Raw genomic sequence first — 14,687 nt, 5'->3', positions numbered from 1 at the left:
GGGTATTAATACATGTACATTAAACTATATTTGTGGTGAGGAGCATTTCAAAAATTGCTTGTGGTGATTGAAGTTCTTAGGTAGTCATAGATTTTAAAAAAATAATAATTTAACTTTGACTGCTCATTCAACTCATGGTGCAGTTGGTTATGCCTTTTCATATTATAAAAAGCATCCAAATGGATATATTTCCTCCTTCAGACTGCCATGAATTTCTCGAATGTATGTGTGTGGTTTCTTTAATTTGGTTTGGTTTTTTTTCTTCTAGATTCTACATTATCATGGTGTAGTGAAGTCCATGCTAGGCCTCGGTCAGTTATCTACTGTAATGACTCAGGTCAATGGAGTGCTTGCAAACAGGTACTATAATCATCTAAATACAATGTTTATTTGGGTAATATGAAGCTCTTGTTACACCAGTATTTCAGTAGCCATTTTTGCACATTATCAACAATTTGAGGCTTACCAGTCACACCCAATTAGCAATGTAGAGCTAGAAAACTGAGGTGCTTTGTTTAGAAATAAATTTCAAGGCTTCCTGAAGTGTTAGTATTTCTTGTCTGCACTGTGTACGGTGTTGATGTGTGCTTTAATTTGTTAGATAGGATCTTTCACTCATTGACTTGTACGTTTATTTTTCCATAGCTGTTCTGCAGCCTAATAGGTTAAATGCATTGGAGGATGGTTATTTTTCAAATGTAACAACGAAGTTAAAAAATGTAACAAAGAATTTAAATACACTGCCTAAAAATTGAATTTGTGAGATCATGTTGTACAGCTATTACTTTTTATCAATGCATACCCTTTGGTTTTACTGAATTTTGTTAGAAGCAAGCTTACCTTGCTTCTCTTCAAGTAAGAGAATTTTATATAAAGAATATTGCTAAGATAATGTAGAACCAACATACTGGGAGGGGTGGGAAGAAAAACAAATGGAGTTCAGCACAAGCTTTTATTGCCTTCATTTTCTTTCAATAGGTCTGAATGGATTTCTGAACTGAACACTTACAGAGTGGAAGCAGCCTGGAAACTGTCGCAGTGGGATTTACTGGAAAATTATTTGGCTTCAGGTAAGTTTGTCACGATATCCAAATATGAATACTTCCTTGCATTTATGAACAAATACGCTTTAGTCTAATCATCTCGAAACAAGGGGCAGCTGTTGTAATTTTTCGGTCTTATAAATGTATTTGATTGTAAATGTATAGTCTTTTACTAGAAATTTCAAGAGAGTCTAAGGGCAGATTTATTCTGGATTTGTTTGGAGGGGTGGATTGTGGGGTGGGATTATACATTATTTATAAAATTCAATTAATTAATTCCGAGAGAAACTTACTTTTCCAGTAGAACGTTAAAACAAATTAGTGTGTTCAGATTAAGCTGCTTAAAGAAACAGAGTATAAGAGCCCTTTTTTTTCCCTCCCCAAAGATGTGAAATCCACTACTTGGAGTGTCAGACTAGGACACTTGTTGTTATCAGCCAAGAAGAAAAATGAAGCAGCGTTTTATGAAACACTGAAGGTTGTTCGAGCAGAACAGATTGTACCCCTTTCAGCAGCAAGCTTCGAAAGAGGATCCTATCAGCGAGGATACGAACACATTATCAGGTTTCTGATTTTCATGTCGCTATTTTCAAATCCAGAAGTCATATAAGCAAGTATGCAGCAGCAAGAATTTTCCATTTCCACAATAAGTGGTACTGCTGTGCAGTTTCTGACACTTTTAATACTCACCCAAGTGGAAACCTTTGATTACTTGACAGTTTATCCCCCATGAACAATATTCACAATAAAATTATTTGGTATAGTCTTGCAAAATCAGCAAGCAAGTTTATGTAAATGTCAGGTAATCAAAAAATAAACAAATTAATTCCATGCTTGAAGTACTACATACAGGCCAGTAACTCCATTAACTTAACTGCTTTATATTAAGAGCATTGCTTCTAATCTATGTGGTGGCCTGAAAGTGCTCCCTTCTTTTATCAACAAAAAGAAATAAAAATTGAAACCCCATCCCTTTCAGTAGTTCTTTTTCTTTTTTAATAAATTTTGAAGTTGGCTGTAGTAGACTTACAAGTGAGTTAATACTTCCTCTGCACTATAAATACATCCTTATGGCAAGATATTGCATGAAACTAGCCAGTTGAGGTATGTATTTCTTAATTTTTTTCTTAATTCTATTTTATGTTGACAATTTCTTCAGTGTTATATTATTTAAGAAATGGAGTACTGAGAAAGAAGTGTTTCAAAGTGGTTAGCCATAGCCATTGATCTGGGCTACTTCAAATGGTCACTGTTTCTCTCAGATTTACCTGCTACACTTAAAACACTGCCAACGAGAACATGTTTACAAGCTCTCAGCTTTGCAATTTTACAGTGACAGCTAATAATAATGGTATTTTTAAATAAATGGACTAACTTTGTTGCTGTTTAAGTAACAGCGTATTGCTTCTAAAACAGTATTTGTTGAAAATACCAGACTTGTTGGAGATTTATTGCTAAAAGCAATGGATAGAAATACTCTTCCTAAAGATTGTCTTCCTCTTCATGTGGTCTTCATTGTCTGTATTCAGCAGCTTGGCAAAGGAACAGTGAAAAAATAACCAACCAGTTCACAAATTTTTTATTTTTGCATGTTTGGTTTCGCTGCGTTTTTGCTTTTAAAAGAAGTCCTACTGCTTGAAAATACTTACATGGCCAGCTTTTAGAACATGGCAAAAGTTGTGTGAAACTTGCATGTATCTCAAACAACCACCAATTTTCAGCAATGTTTGCCTTTATGTTGCTAACACAGGTTGCATATGCTGTGTGAGTTGGAACACAGTATTGGACCCATGTTTCAGCAACCAGATGGTGACCACCATAGAGATTCCCTGAACTGGTGTGCTCGTATTGAAATGACCCAGAATTCTTACAGAGCAAAAGAACCCATTTTAGCACTGAGAAGGGCTTTGCTTAGTCTCAGTAAAAGGTGAGAACGTGACTATTTCTTGTCTATGTTGTATTCTCAGTAATATTCTGCTTTTTTATATGCGTATTAGGTGAGAGAAGATAAAACTCTGTAGAAATCTGTAGTGTAGACAAAAGCAATCCTCTGAAAAATTATGTACCTTCAAAACAGAAGGGAAAAGTGATGTATATAGGAAAGATAAGGGAGAAACAGGAGGAAAGAGTATTTATAGTTTCTAGGCCTAAACGGAAAAAAGGTGAAACAAATGTATTACAAATCATTTAAATGATCACCCTGTAGCATACTGAGAAATTTTATTTGTTTCAACACATTGTGATATTTACTGTGGATTGTAAAGTAGCATTCAGGACTGAATTTTTTCATTTTCTGTAAAAATATCTCTGCAGCCAGGATTACAGTGAGCTTGTTGGTCAGTGTTGGCTCCAGAGTGCTAGAGTTGCAAGAAAAGCTGGTCATCACCAGACTGCGTATAATGCTCTTCTGAACGCCGGGGAATCTACGCTCTCCGAACTTTACATAGAACGAGCAAAGTGGCTCTGGTCCAAGGTAAACGGAACTCACTTTCTTATATGCAACAGAATAATCTTAGACCTTCTTCAAGAGAAAAAGGCACACACTCAGTATATGTAAAACTAAAGACGTCAGCTGGGACGATCAATGCATTCTGATTGCAGTTGAGCCACAAGAAGCTTTTACCTCCAACTGCGAATCACTCCTTTTCTGTGTGCATTGACTCTTCTGGCAGCTGTGTGTGAAACTGGTCCCACGCAAATTTAAATCTTCTTAATAGTAGACCTTTCCTAATTTGTATCCTTTTTAATAGAAGCAGGCAGCAAACAGAGGAGTAATTACTGTGGTAAACCTGAAGGGACAACAATGCTGATGTAAGAAGGAAATATAAGAAGCATTTGAAGTCAGTAATATGCAGTTACTGCAGCCAGAATGGTCTAGAACACACCTGGGGATATAGCTTTGCCTTAATAACAACTATGAGATTGAAGTATTACATCTCTCTTATTTGAAGCATATAAAATGTTTTCTCTTTTCCTTAGGGTGAGGTTCATCAAGCGCTCATTGTTCTCCAGAAGGGGGTTGACTTATGTTTCTCTGAAAATAAAGCACCATGCAACACCAAAAATCAGCTCATCCATGGTCGAGCAATGCTGCTAGTGGGCAGGTTTATGGAAGAAACTGCGAACTTTGAGAGCAATGCAGTTATGAAAAAGTATAAGGTAATTTGATATACCAGTGTTAACAAGTCAGTAGTTAATGATAATAATAATAATAATAAAGCTATCATTATGCTGATTATGTCATATTTTTCTGTTTTCTTTTAAGCATCATGCTTTTAGAAGGAAAACAGGAATGTGAAAAACATCCTGCTGTTCCACTTTTCAAAAATACTAAGAGAAACTCAGTATTGAGTTTATTAAGATCAGGGACTTGATTATAATGTTTTAAATGAAACTGTAATCTCTTAGTTGAGGAATTCCGTATCAGCCTGTCTTAAATCATCTTGCTGTCTCCAAATCCAACAGGCAGTTTAAGAACAAACTTCTGGTTTGTACAAGCATTTATTTTGGGATGAAATAACAATTTTGGAGTTACAAAGTTACAGTTAATACTTTTTTGCAGGAACTTTTCACAAAGGTAACTGATACAAGGTTATTGTTTCTTGAGAATTTTTTAAAATTGTTTTTATTTTAAATCTAAATAAAATCCTCTCAAAAGTGATTCTCTCTCTTTGATTTTGTTGCAGGATGTTACAGTTTTCTTGCCAGAATGGGAAGATGGACATTTTTATCTTGCTAAATATTATGATAAATTAATGCCGATGGTAACTGACAACAAGATGGAAAAACAAGGAGATCTGATTAGATACATAGTTCATCATTTTGGGAGGTTGGACCCTAGTGGAACTTGGCTTAGTTTCTATAGAAGGATGACTATTAAACTAAAGAAACCACATTTTCTAGGAATATATTGTCTTTATAACAATTCAGACTGTATTTCTGTTTTGTAAAACAAAATACTGCATGCTTCCTTTTGTTTTCACATCTCATTAGTGTTATTTCTGCCTTCTGGCTAAGCAATTGTCTGCCTTGTGTAAGACAGTTCATTATTTCATCTGCAGTTTTGATTAATACAAACAAAACCTTTGTACATTAGTAAGCTTTTAGTTGTTGCAGATGCATTAAAATGCTGAACATAAATTTCTGAAGTCCAGAATGGAATGTGAAGCAATTATAAGGTTACTAATGCTTGTAATGTATATCATTAACGTGCTGTGGTTTACACATGTACTCACAGGTCTCTACAGTATGGCAACCAATTCATCTATCAGTCAATGCCGAGGATGCTATCTTTATGGCTGGACTTCGGAGCAAAGGCATATGACTGTGATAAAGGTAGAACATCGGAGGAGCAGTGAAGTATATTTACAGTTCTTTGTTTAGACATTGCCTGAGATTATATGGAAACAAGAAAGTACTATTATTCTTTTAAATTACAAGATGTTAGTATGCGGGAGAGTATTAATTATTTTAATTAATTAATTAATTAATTTAATTCTCTCCAGAATTAAAAAAAAATATATCACAAAATAGCATTGTTCTCTGGTACCTTAAGTCAATAAACAGATTTAGAGAAAATCCTTGCATGTCAGCTGTCACCTCTTCTAAGCTGCCTCACAAGTAACGAGCAGTGGTTTTGTATACACTTGCTACAGTGAAGTGTTAGTCCTTGGGGCTTTTTTCCAACAAACTTAGAAGTGTAAGGAGAGCTTTTGTGGTACTGTCTGTTCCATGTTCCTGTCGTCTGTACTTGTTTATTTCCTGTTACTTTGGTTAGTCAAATAGCATATGTATTAAGTTATTGTATGCCGTGTTAAAAAGAACTTTACAGATGGAGCTTTTATTTCTTCCTTGAGTTTTTTTAGTTTATGAACATTACAAGCAAAATATATTTCTGTAACCTTGATTTAAGTGGCTTTACATTTCCGATTGGAAAAAAAGAACATGATCTTGTCCTCTTCTGTTTTTCAGCGAGTCGTTCAGAGCGTGTTCAAATGAAAAATGATTTAGCTAAAATAAATAAGGTGATTACAGAGCACACGAATCACCTGGCACCTTACCAGTTTCTGACAGCTTTTTCTCAGTTAATCTCCCGAATCTGCCATTCTCATGATGAAGTCTTCGCAGTTTTGATGGTGATTGTTGCTAAAGTGTTTTTAGCCTATCCACAGCAAGCAATGTGGATGATGACTGCTGTGTCCAAGGTGCCTTGATAAGTATAGCTACACCTTTAATAAGTGTGTAAAACTGTTTTCACCAGATAAATGTGAATACAACCTATCTAACCTATTTCGCTTGAAGATTATAAGAAGGAGTTTAGAGTTCTACTTGCTGTGACACAGTGTTGTCTATCACTGCAAAAGATGTTATTGCAGTCTGAAGTTCAGATATTACAGTTTAAATGTTCCAAATTCGGATGCTAACATGCATCCTGATTTGTATGATGTGTTAGGAAAGGAAATGTCAGTAACAAATAGCTGATGAATTGGGTAGATATGGACAACAGATTTTGTTGCTTTTAGTAATTGTGATAGTATTTCCAGTTTTATCATCAAATAATCAACTCTGTGCCTTGATTAAAATGAGGTAGATATACCACTTAGTCCTAATACTTACCTGGTAGTAAAGTCATTCCAAAGCAAATTGGAAAGCACGGTGCATACTGTTTCTTTAAGGCTTGGATATTGAATATTGGCCTTTTATGTTATGGGACTCCCAAGAATGGTTTTGGAAAGAAAAATTGCCCGCCATGCACAGCCACTTTAGTACTTGTTCAGGTACCAAATTTCAACTGGAGAAAATCCTTTTCCAGATATTAAATACGAAAATCAATAAGTAAAGAACATATTAATTACGGTGGTTGGTTTGTGGGTTTGTTTGGGGTTTTTTAGGATTTTTTTAAATTGACTTGACTGTTCAATAAATTTTACCTTTCCTCTTTTTTCAGTCCTCTTACCCTATGCGTGTCAACAGATGTAAGGAAATTCTAAACAAAGCAATTCACATGAAGGAATCTTTAGGAAAATTTATTGGAGATGCAACACGCCTTACAGATAAGCTATTAGAGCTGTGCAACAAACCGGTACTTACAAAAATAAGCAAACTTGTAAAAGATTTATTTTTTTTTTTACTTAATACAGTTTTTTTAAAGTAGCAAATAGCTCTAAATTGAGCACATTGCAAAATATTTCCGTATATAGAGGTACATTTCACAGGGCAGGGACTTCATTGTTTTATGCTTTCATGTATTATTCTTGCCCAATAACTTCCAGAGTTCTACTGTAAAAATAGGTTGGCTGTGTTTCATAAGCAAATGAACTTGTTAATAAAAGTAAAACTAGATTAAAATATTTCCTTATTCTGTATTGACACTCAGAGTGGAAAATATGTGTCGTGAAGGCCAGGTATATTTACTTCTGACCATTCTCATTTAATTTGAAATTTAATTTGCCATTGTTCTTACTACCATAAGCATTTATTATTCTATTCATTAGTTCATGTGAAATAGCAGTAATATTTTAAGTGTTTATTGTTAACTTCTGAACTTTTTAAAAATTGTTTTATTTTTTCCAAGGTTGATGGAAACAGCTCAACATTAAGCATGAATATTCATTTCAGAACACTTAAGAGATTAGTGGAAGAGCACACATTTAGTGAAATTCTCATTCCCTTACAATCTGTAATGATACCGACCCTTCCTTCAATTCCTGGTACACATGCTAACCATGACCCTTTTCCTGGATGCTGGGCCTACATTGCAGGCTTTGATGATACGGTGAGCCTCTAGTTGGCACCTCATTTTAAACTTCATGTTAAACAAATGTAGCTGCAAATATATTTTAGTTCCCTAGAAATGGAGGAATGAGTGGGAAACTTGATAATTACTTTTGTGGAATCTGAGTGGCTTCTGACATAACAGCTTGAGACAGATGTGGCCTTTTGGTACTTGGATAAGGTTTTGGCCTGAGGTTAAAATGCGGTAGCACCATGGAAGTGCTGGTGTGATTGGTTGCAGTGGTTTATTACAGTTAGACACTTGATTTTGTATGATCTGATAGAGGTGTTGATAAAGAATCTAATTTTTTCCTCAGGTGGAAATTCTTGCATCACTTCAAAAGCCAAAAAAGATCACCTTAAAAGGTTCAGATGGGAAATCTTACATTATGATGTGTAAGCCAAAAGATGATCTTAGAAAAGACTGTCGGCTCATGGAATTCAACTCCCTTATCAATAAGGTTTGAGTTAGACAACCAGATGTGTTAGACTTGCTGATCAGAACAAAGTGCTGAACTATCTAAAAAAGAAACCGACTTCCCTTGAGATAAAGCTTACTAGAAGAAAAGTAAACTGTTGCAAAATATCTTATTTCGGCAGAAAGCAATAGCAATTGATAATATATTGCTTGTTACTGACCTGTGAAAACAATAACAAAATACAATGTTTTGCCAAAACAATTGCTTCTTCCAGCAAAAATATACAACAAAGGTTATTTACAGTAAAGAAATAACTGCAAACTGTCTGCTGTCATGCTTCATATTTCTTTTTCAGTATTTTCTAATATTTTTAATGAGAAATAGGTAAATTAATCTTTTCATGCTATAAGTGTTGCCATACTTCTTATTTTATTTTGCTGCTTGTCGATCTGCTTAAGGTTAAGGTATGATGTTTTCTGTGAGGGTAAGGAAATGATAGCATCTCTGAAACACTTGTTTCAAATACTGCTTTTAAGAGATTTATGCCACATACGAGTTAAGCATTTTGTCTATTTTACTGCAAAATTCTCTTTTTTAATTTTACTATGGAGAACAGATGAGCATTTCGCTTGCATTTGACCTACTGCAGATGGTGAAGCTTAGAATTAAATTCTAGATTGTGTGATTGGAAAATAGGTATAGGTGGAATGGTTAATGTTGTTAAAACACTTTTATCCTATCTGTGTTATCCGTTAATCTCATTTTTCTTCTGTGAATAGTGCTTAAGAAAAGATGCGGAGTCACGTAGGCGAGAACTTCATATTCGAACCTATGCAGTTATTCCATTAAATGATGAATGTGGCATAATTGAATGGGTGAACAATACTGCTGGTTTAAGAAATATCCTGATTAAACTTTATAAGGAGAAAGGTAAAGAAATACATTAGACTACAATGATACTTATTTTATTTTTAAAGGGTTTGTATCTTTATTAGTAAATGAGACAAACTGCAAGGATCAGACTAAATTCTAGGAAGATGCAGTTGTGTGTCTTTTTAACTATCTGCAATACATAATTATTTTTCATATGTGGTCGACCTCTAAATGGAAGAGAATTGGTGCTCGCAATGCACACGTTCCTTACTGAGAGCTGATAATACGATGATCTTAATACATTCTTTTATAGAACTATGTAAATCATTTCAACAGCAGTGCCAGCAACATGGGAATTTATGTGCATCATTGAATAATAGACTGTGGACTTTTTCTTTAGATTTGATCTGTTTTTTATTTCTGTTACATTTGTGAGAGATAATTAAGATAATTATAACTGAATCAAGCTTGAGGGTACAGCAATTTTTCAGGGAGAAGATCAGACTCCTTTTGAATTTCTTGTTAACAAAGCAACTCTCTGGTCAGTGCAATTGAACTTTGATGGGACACTTCTCACGTTACCTGAATGTATGCAGACATCTGGGAATTTGGAACTTCAGACATCTCAACCGAATATAATGAATGGCTTTGGGGGTGAGGGGTTTTTTGTGTACGTGTGTTCACTGCACTCCACCCCATGGTGACTGGTATAACTGGTGGCTTGTTTGCCAAGTCTCCTCTTTCAGTTAACGTTATGATTTGTTATTTACTGTCTAGTACCCCATAACCAACACGATCTGTGGGTTATTTTCCATTTGTTACGTATTTCAGCTTTATGGAGGTGTTTATCTTCTCTAAAATACCGTATCGTGATAGTCCATATTTTATATTTGGGGATTTATTTTGCCTAATTGAGGAAGTCTATTACAGGTATCTATATGACCGGAAAAGAATTGCGCCAGCATATGCTTCCAAAGTCAGCACCTTTGTCGGAGAAGTTGAAAATGTTCAAAGAGGTCCTTCTGCCTCGTCATCCTCCGCTCTTTCATGAATGGTTTCTTAGAACGTTTCCTGATCCTACTTCGTGGTGAGTGACTGGGATTGGGCTAGCTCAAGAATATCTACTTTGTGTATGTCACTAAACGTTAACGATACTGCTGAATGAAGACTGATAACCCGAGGAAGTGATGTGGATGTATCTGACTCTTATCTCCGCAGGTACAACAGCAGGTCAGCCTATTGTCGTTCTGTTGCAGTTATGTCAATGGTAGGTTACATACTGGGTCTAGGAGACCGTCACGGTGAAAACATCTTGTTTGATTCTTTGACTGGTGAATGTGTGCATGTGGATTTCAACTGCCTTTTCAATAAGGTGAGAAATGCCACTTGCTGAACTTGCTCTTTATTTTACATGCAAGTAATTTATAAATTTCTACTGTCTTGGGATTTTCAACTTTTTTTTTAACTTTAACATATCTGTTGTGTTATTTCTCTCACTTGGCTTCTTATTTATACCAGACAAACAGTTTGGGATAAATAAACAGTGATTGTTCTGTGTACTGCATTAATGAAAGCCAGCTTTTTGATTTAGCCAGTATCAGATGAGCTGATGTGGATAGCCTAAATTTTAGAGTGTTTGTATCTTGTGACTCTCCTCTCTTCACTGCCACCCTCCAAACAAAGCTGTGATTACAGCACTCAGAATTCTACTGCTGTGAAGAGTTTCTTTGGGTTTTTTTCTCGCACAAACTCAGCACAGAAATTCCAATGGTTCTGTAAAAATAAATAGCAGAAATTATGGCCAGAGTGGGATTTGGAGTTTTGGTGTTTCTGATGAAAGATGCTTTTGGTGTGGAATAAGTGAGGTAGAGATATTGTTAGTTTATTTATTCTGCTTTCTTTTTAGTAGGCCTAAATTGTTCTACAAAACCCTTAATTAAAAAAAAACAACAGTTTTTAAGTTAGCTTGCATATTATAAAAAAGTTAGCATTTTGCATAAGACTAGAGAGCAGCAATATATATTTACGACAAAATTTTATACGCTATATTATTGTATTAAAACAGGAAGGAAAGAGGATATTTGGACACTGGTATCCTTTATTCACTGTAATTAACAGCTAACATGGACTGTGATCAGAGCAAACATCTCTTGTCAGCTAGGAAACTGCCACTGACAAAGACAGGGAAACACCTAACAACAGTGCAAATGTTACCCTTGAATGATGCTTAAAATGCTCAGGGCACACTCTTTTTTTATTAATGTAAAGGGAGAAACTTTTGAAGTTCCGGAAATTGTTCCTTTTCGTCTCACTCACAACATGATTAGTGGAATGGGTCCAATGGGAACAGAAGGTCTGTTTCGAAGAGCTTGTGAAGTCACCATGAGGCTTATGCGTGATCAAAGGGAGCCTCTAATGAGGTATGGCAACTGCTTCTGCTGCGAGCTCTGAAAAAGCGATCTGTAGTCTAAACACCTGAAACAGTAACTGCTCGTGCTGTGCCAGTTCCAGCATATGCCTGTCACGCAGCTCAGCCTGACGTGACATGAAGTTAGATATAAAACAATCTAAATATTCAGCACTAGCTTTAGACTCCTGTCAGTGTTCTTGTTTTGAAAATTAAGTGTTTCATATGTATCTCATCCTGGTTTTATTTTTAATTTATTTAGTGTCTTAAAGACTTTTCTCCATGATCCTCTTGTGGAATGGAGCAAACCTGTTAAAGGGAACACAAAAGCACAGGTTAATGAAACTGGAGAAGTTGTCAATGAAAAGGTCAGTTGAAAACAAGCATAGCATAAGGTATTCAAATGTCAAATGGCCATTATGGTGGCAAGTTATACATTTTCTAATTGAGACCTTAACTTTATCACTTCCTCTGTTTGTTTCTGCTTTACTATCTCTGTGTTCATAATTTTTATCCATAAAGAGACGTTTTATTGATAGAAAATGTAATTTGTGTACTAAAGAACCAAACAAAATAGAGCCTATCGTTCTCTTAATGTTCTCTAAATCAAGGACAAACATCAACAGAAGCAATAGGACAGGCGAGGCTCCTGCTTCCTCTCACTCTGACTGTTGTGCAGTCCTCCCAGCTTAGAGTGATGGTAACAGCTGGAGTCCTTTCAGTGCACATTTCTGTGCTTTTCAGGAGTGGATGTTTATTGTTTAATAAATACTGTCTTGTTGCATGTCAAGAAATACTTGGTTAAAATGAAGATTTCATATTTCTTTTGTAGCTGCTGATAAGCAGTACATTGTCTTCATGTATATACAGCTTGCATAACCTTGATTTTTTTCCCATTTGCAAAAATTCTGATTTTCTTCTCTTTTTTGCTTTAAAAGGAATATTTAGTGAAAACAATAATTTGTAATAGCATATAGAACTTACGGAGCACTGATAAGCATAGCAGCTAAGATAAGGACAAACTACAGTACTGAAGCTGTATTACAACAAAGAGTTCAATTGAGCTATTCGAGCACAGCCAATCTCCTGATGTTCAATTACTAACCAGGCTGTGTCTACGTAACCTTTCTTCTACTGACAGGACCACCCACACAGTTGTTTGGTTAACGCTGGCACCTATCCCAAACAAACAGTTATGCTTCAGCTATAAAAGAAAATGTCTGGGTATAATTGACATGAACCAGCTACTCTAGTGGGCCTCAGAACAGCTCATTTCGAGTTGCTCAGCATTATCTGTTTTTAGAAGTCTTCATTTTCAGTTGTTCATAATTTTGGCCTAAATTTTCCAGACTAGATATCTTTAATTTTACCCAGAATTCCAAGAAAAAGACTGGGAACATTTTTTGTTTGTTTGAAAGTAGTTGCATGAAGTAGAGCATTCTCACACTTTCAAATGCATTTGCATAGCTTCTTCAGTCTTCTCTGGTAAATTTTATCTGTAAGAATGTAAGGCAAAAATTATAACTTGATTGATAACCTATCCACTTTAAAGAATTCTTTTTAGAAAGTGAGTATCCTTTATGTTGAAAGTAACTGGTGTAGACATCTGGGTTTTGTATTAGGTTAGCATACAGATTGCAAACACATCCTAATAACTTTATTTTAAGAACTGGCAGTTCATGGATAGCAGCAAAATTCTTTTTTTTTTTTTCCTTTTTTTGTTTCCAGGCCAAAACCCATGTCCTGGATATAGAACAACGTCTGCAAGGTGTCATTAAGACTAGAAACAGAATAAAAGGATTACCCTTATCTATTGAAGGGCATGTTCATTACCTTATTCAAGAAGCAAGTGATGACAACCTGCTCTGCCAGATGTATATGGGCTGGGCTCCATATATGTGAAATTTGTTTGGAATGATACCATTCAGGAGTGATGTAGCTATAATCTTGAGAAGGTATCAATCAGTGATAACTGGTTGCTTCTGTTGATTTCTGGTTGTAACTAGCAAGACTTACGATCAATCTGTCATTATGTAAAATAGACTATTCACTTGCAAGTATGTTCTGAGCAGACTTGCAGATGTGTAAGATTTTACGACTTATGTTTTGTGTACAAGTAGAAAGCAGTACACAGGAACTGCTTACAAATCAGACTGCAAGTCTGGAAGTTTCTTGTGTACATACCTACTCTGACGACATGAAAAGAAAATTGCAATGTTGAAAGAATGCACTCTGTAAAGTACTGTCTATTTTCATAAATATTCTTCTCATTCAGTTTGTAATTGGAAGACCTGACATTAAAGTTTTATACTGATACGATGTAAAGTGGTTCTTTCAACTTTTTCCATTGAAGAGCTTTCTAAAAAAATTTATTTTTGGCAGCAGACCTTGAATTTTGATTTCCTTCTATTTTCTTCCATATTGCCTGGCGAAGTCTAGAAAAGCATTTGGGATCTTAACTCTTACCATGGGAAAGCTGGTACAGTGTTGAAATGCTCTGAAACTGTTTCCTTAGCCCTTTGCCTGCTGTGCTACAGAACCCTGACGAAGGATGTGACGCAAAGCTGGGAGTTAGAGGAGGCTGTGTGGCTGTCACACCAGTGCAGGTGGCAGGGTACAGGATTTGGGGCTTCACCACACCTTCAGGCTCCTGACAGGTCGGGACAGGCCCTCTCTTCCCTCCCTGGTACAAAGGGGGACTATAGTGAGTGCCTTTCAGAGGTCACATCAGAAAATATTTTTGCTCATGTCAAAACACTGACTACATATACTAACTCACAGTAATGCTTGCTCCTCTAGGCATACAAACTGCAGGGAAATGAGGGAGGAGACAGGGGAAAATATACTCTTTAATTATAGGGTATCATTAGAATTCTGCATCGTACTTTTTTCTGCTGTTCTGTGAGACAAACAATGCCACTAATTTTTTTATCACAGTGATGCCGTGTTTGAGAAAAGTTTTCATTCAGCTGAAATCCAGATGCTGCAGGGTAAGTTTAAATAATGGGTTTACAACTGGTCACACTGGGGTACTAGCCGGTTATCTTCCAACAGTGTTGTCGCTGTCTCAAGAACCTGAGGCTTTTTCCGAGTAAGATCTTTGGAACCTACTTGTTTGATCTTTTCTGTTGTGGCGGGTGAGCGCTGAGGTTATGTTAACTTTTCAGTTTC

The 14,687-nt window shown here is 35.8% G+C and overlaps 1 protein-coding gene across 1 annotated transcript; it reads left to right on the top strand.

Annotated features, from left to right (window-relative positions):
- Window positions 1–268: 268 nt before the first annotated feature.
- Window positions 269–13,578, top strand: LOC104539839 (serine/threonine-protein kinase ATR-like; the record flags this gene model as incomplete). The annotated part of the gene is made up of 18 exons (XM_010183464.1): window positions 269–360; window positions 979–1,070; window positions 1,430–1,607; window positions 2,794–2,970; window positions 3,357–3,516; window positions 4,023–4,202; window positions 4,730–4,872; window positions 5,281–5,378; window positions 6,015–6,247; window positions 6,991–7,125; window positions 7,618–7,818; window positions 8,135–8,278; window positions 9,016–9,166; window positions 10,040–10,196; window positions 10,328–10,481; window positions 11,378–11,529; window positions 11,779–11,884; window positions 13,245–13,578. Coding segments are annotated over 18 exons (2,727 nt in total), but the record flags the coding sequence as incomplete, so codon positions are not given.
- Between the last annotated feature and the right edge of the window lie 1,109 nt (window positions 13,579–14,687).

This window comes from Mesitornis unicolor, unplaced genomic scaffold (genome assembly GCF_000695765.1).
Source record: "Mesitornis unicolor isolate BGI_N332 unplaced genomic scaffold, ASM69576v1 scaffold44404, whole genome shotgun sequence".
NCBI classification, from domain to species: Eukaryota; Metazoa; Chordata; class Aves; order Mesitornithiformes; family Mesitornithidae; genus Mesitornis; species Mesitornis unicolor.
The sequence above is the reverse complement of the archived record's forward strand: the minus strand, read 5'-3'. Positions and strand labels throughout refer to the sequence as shown.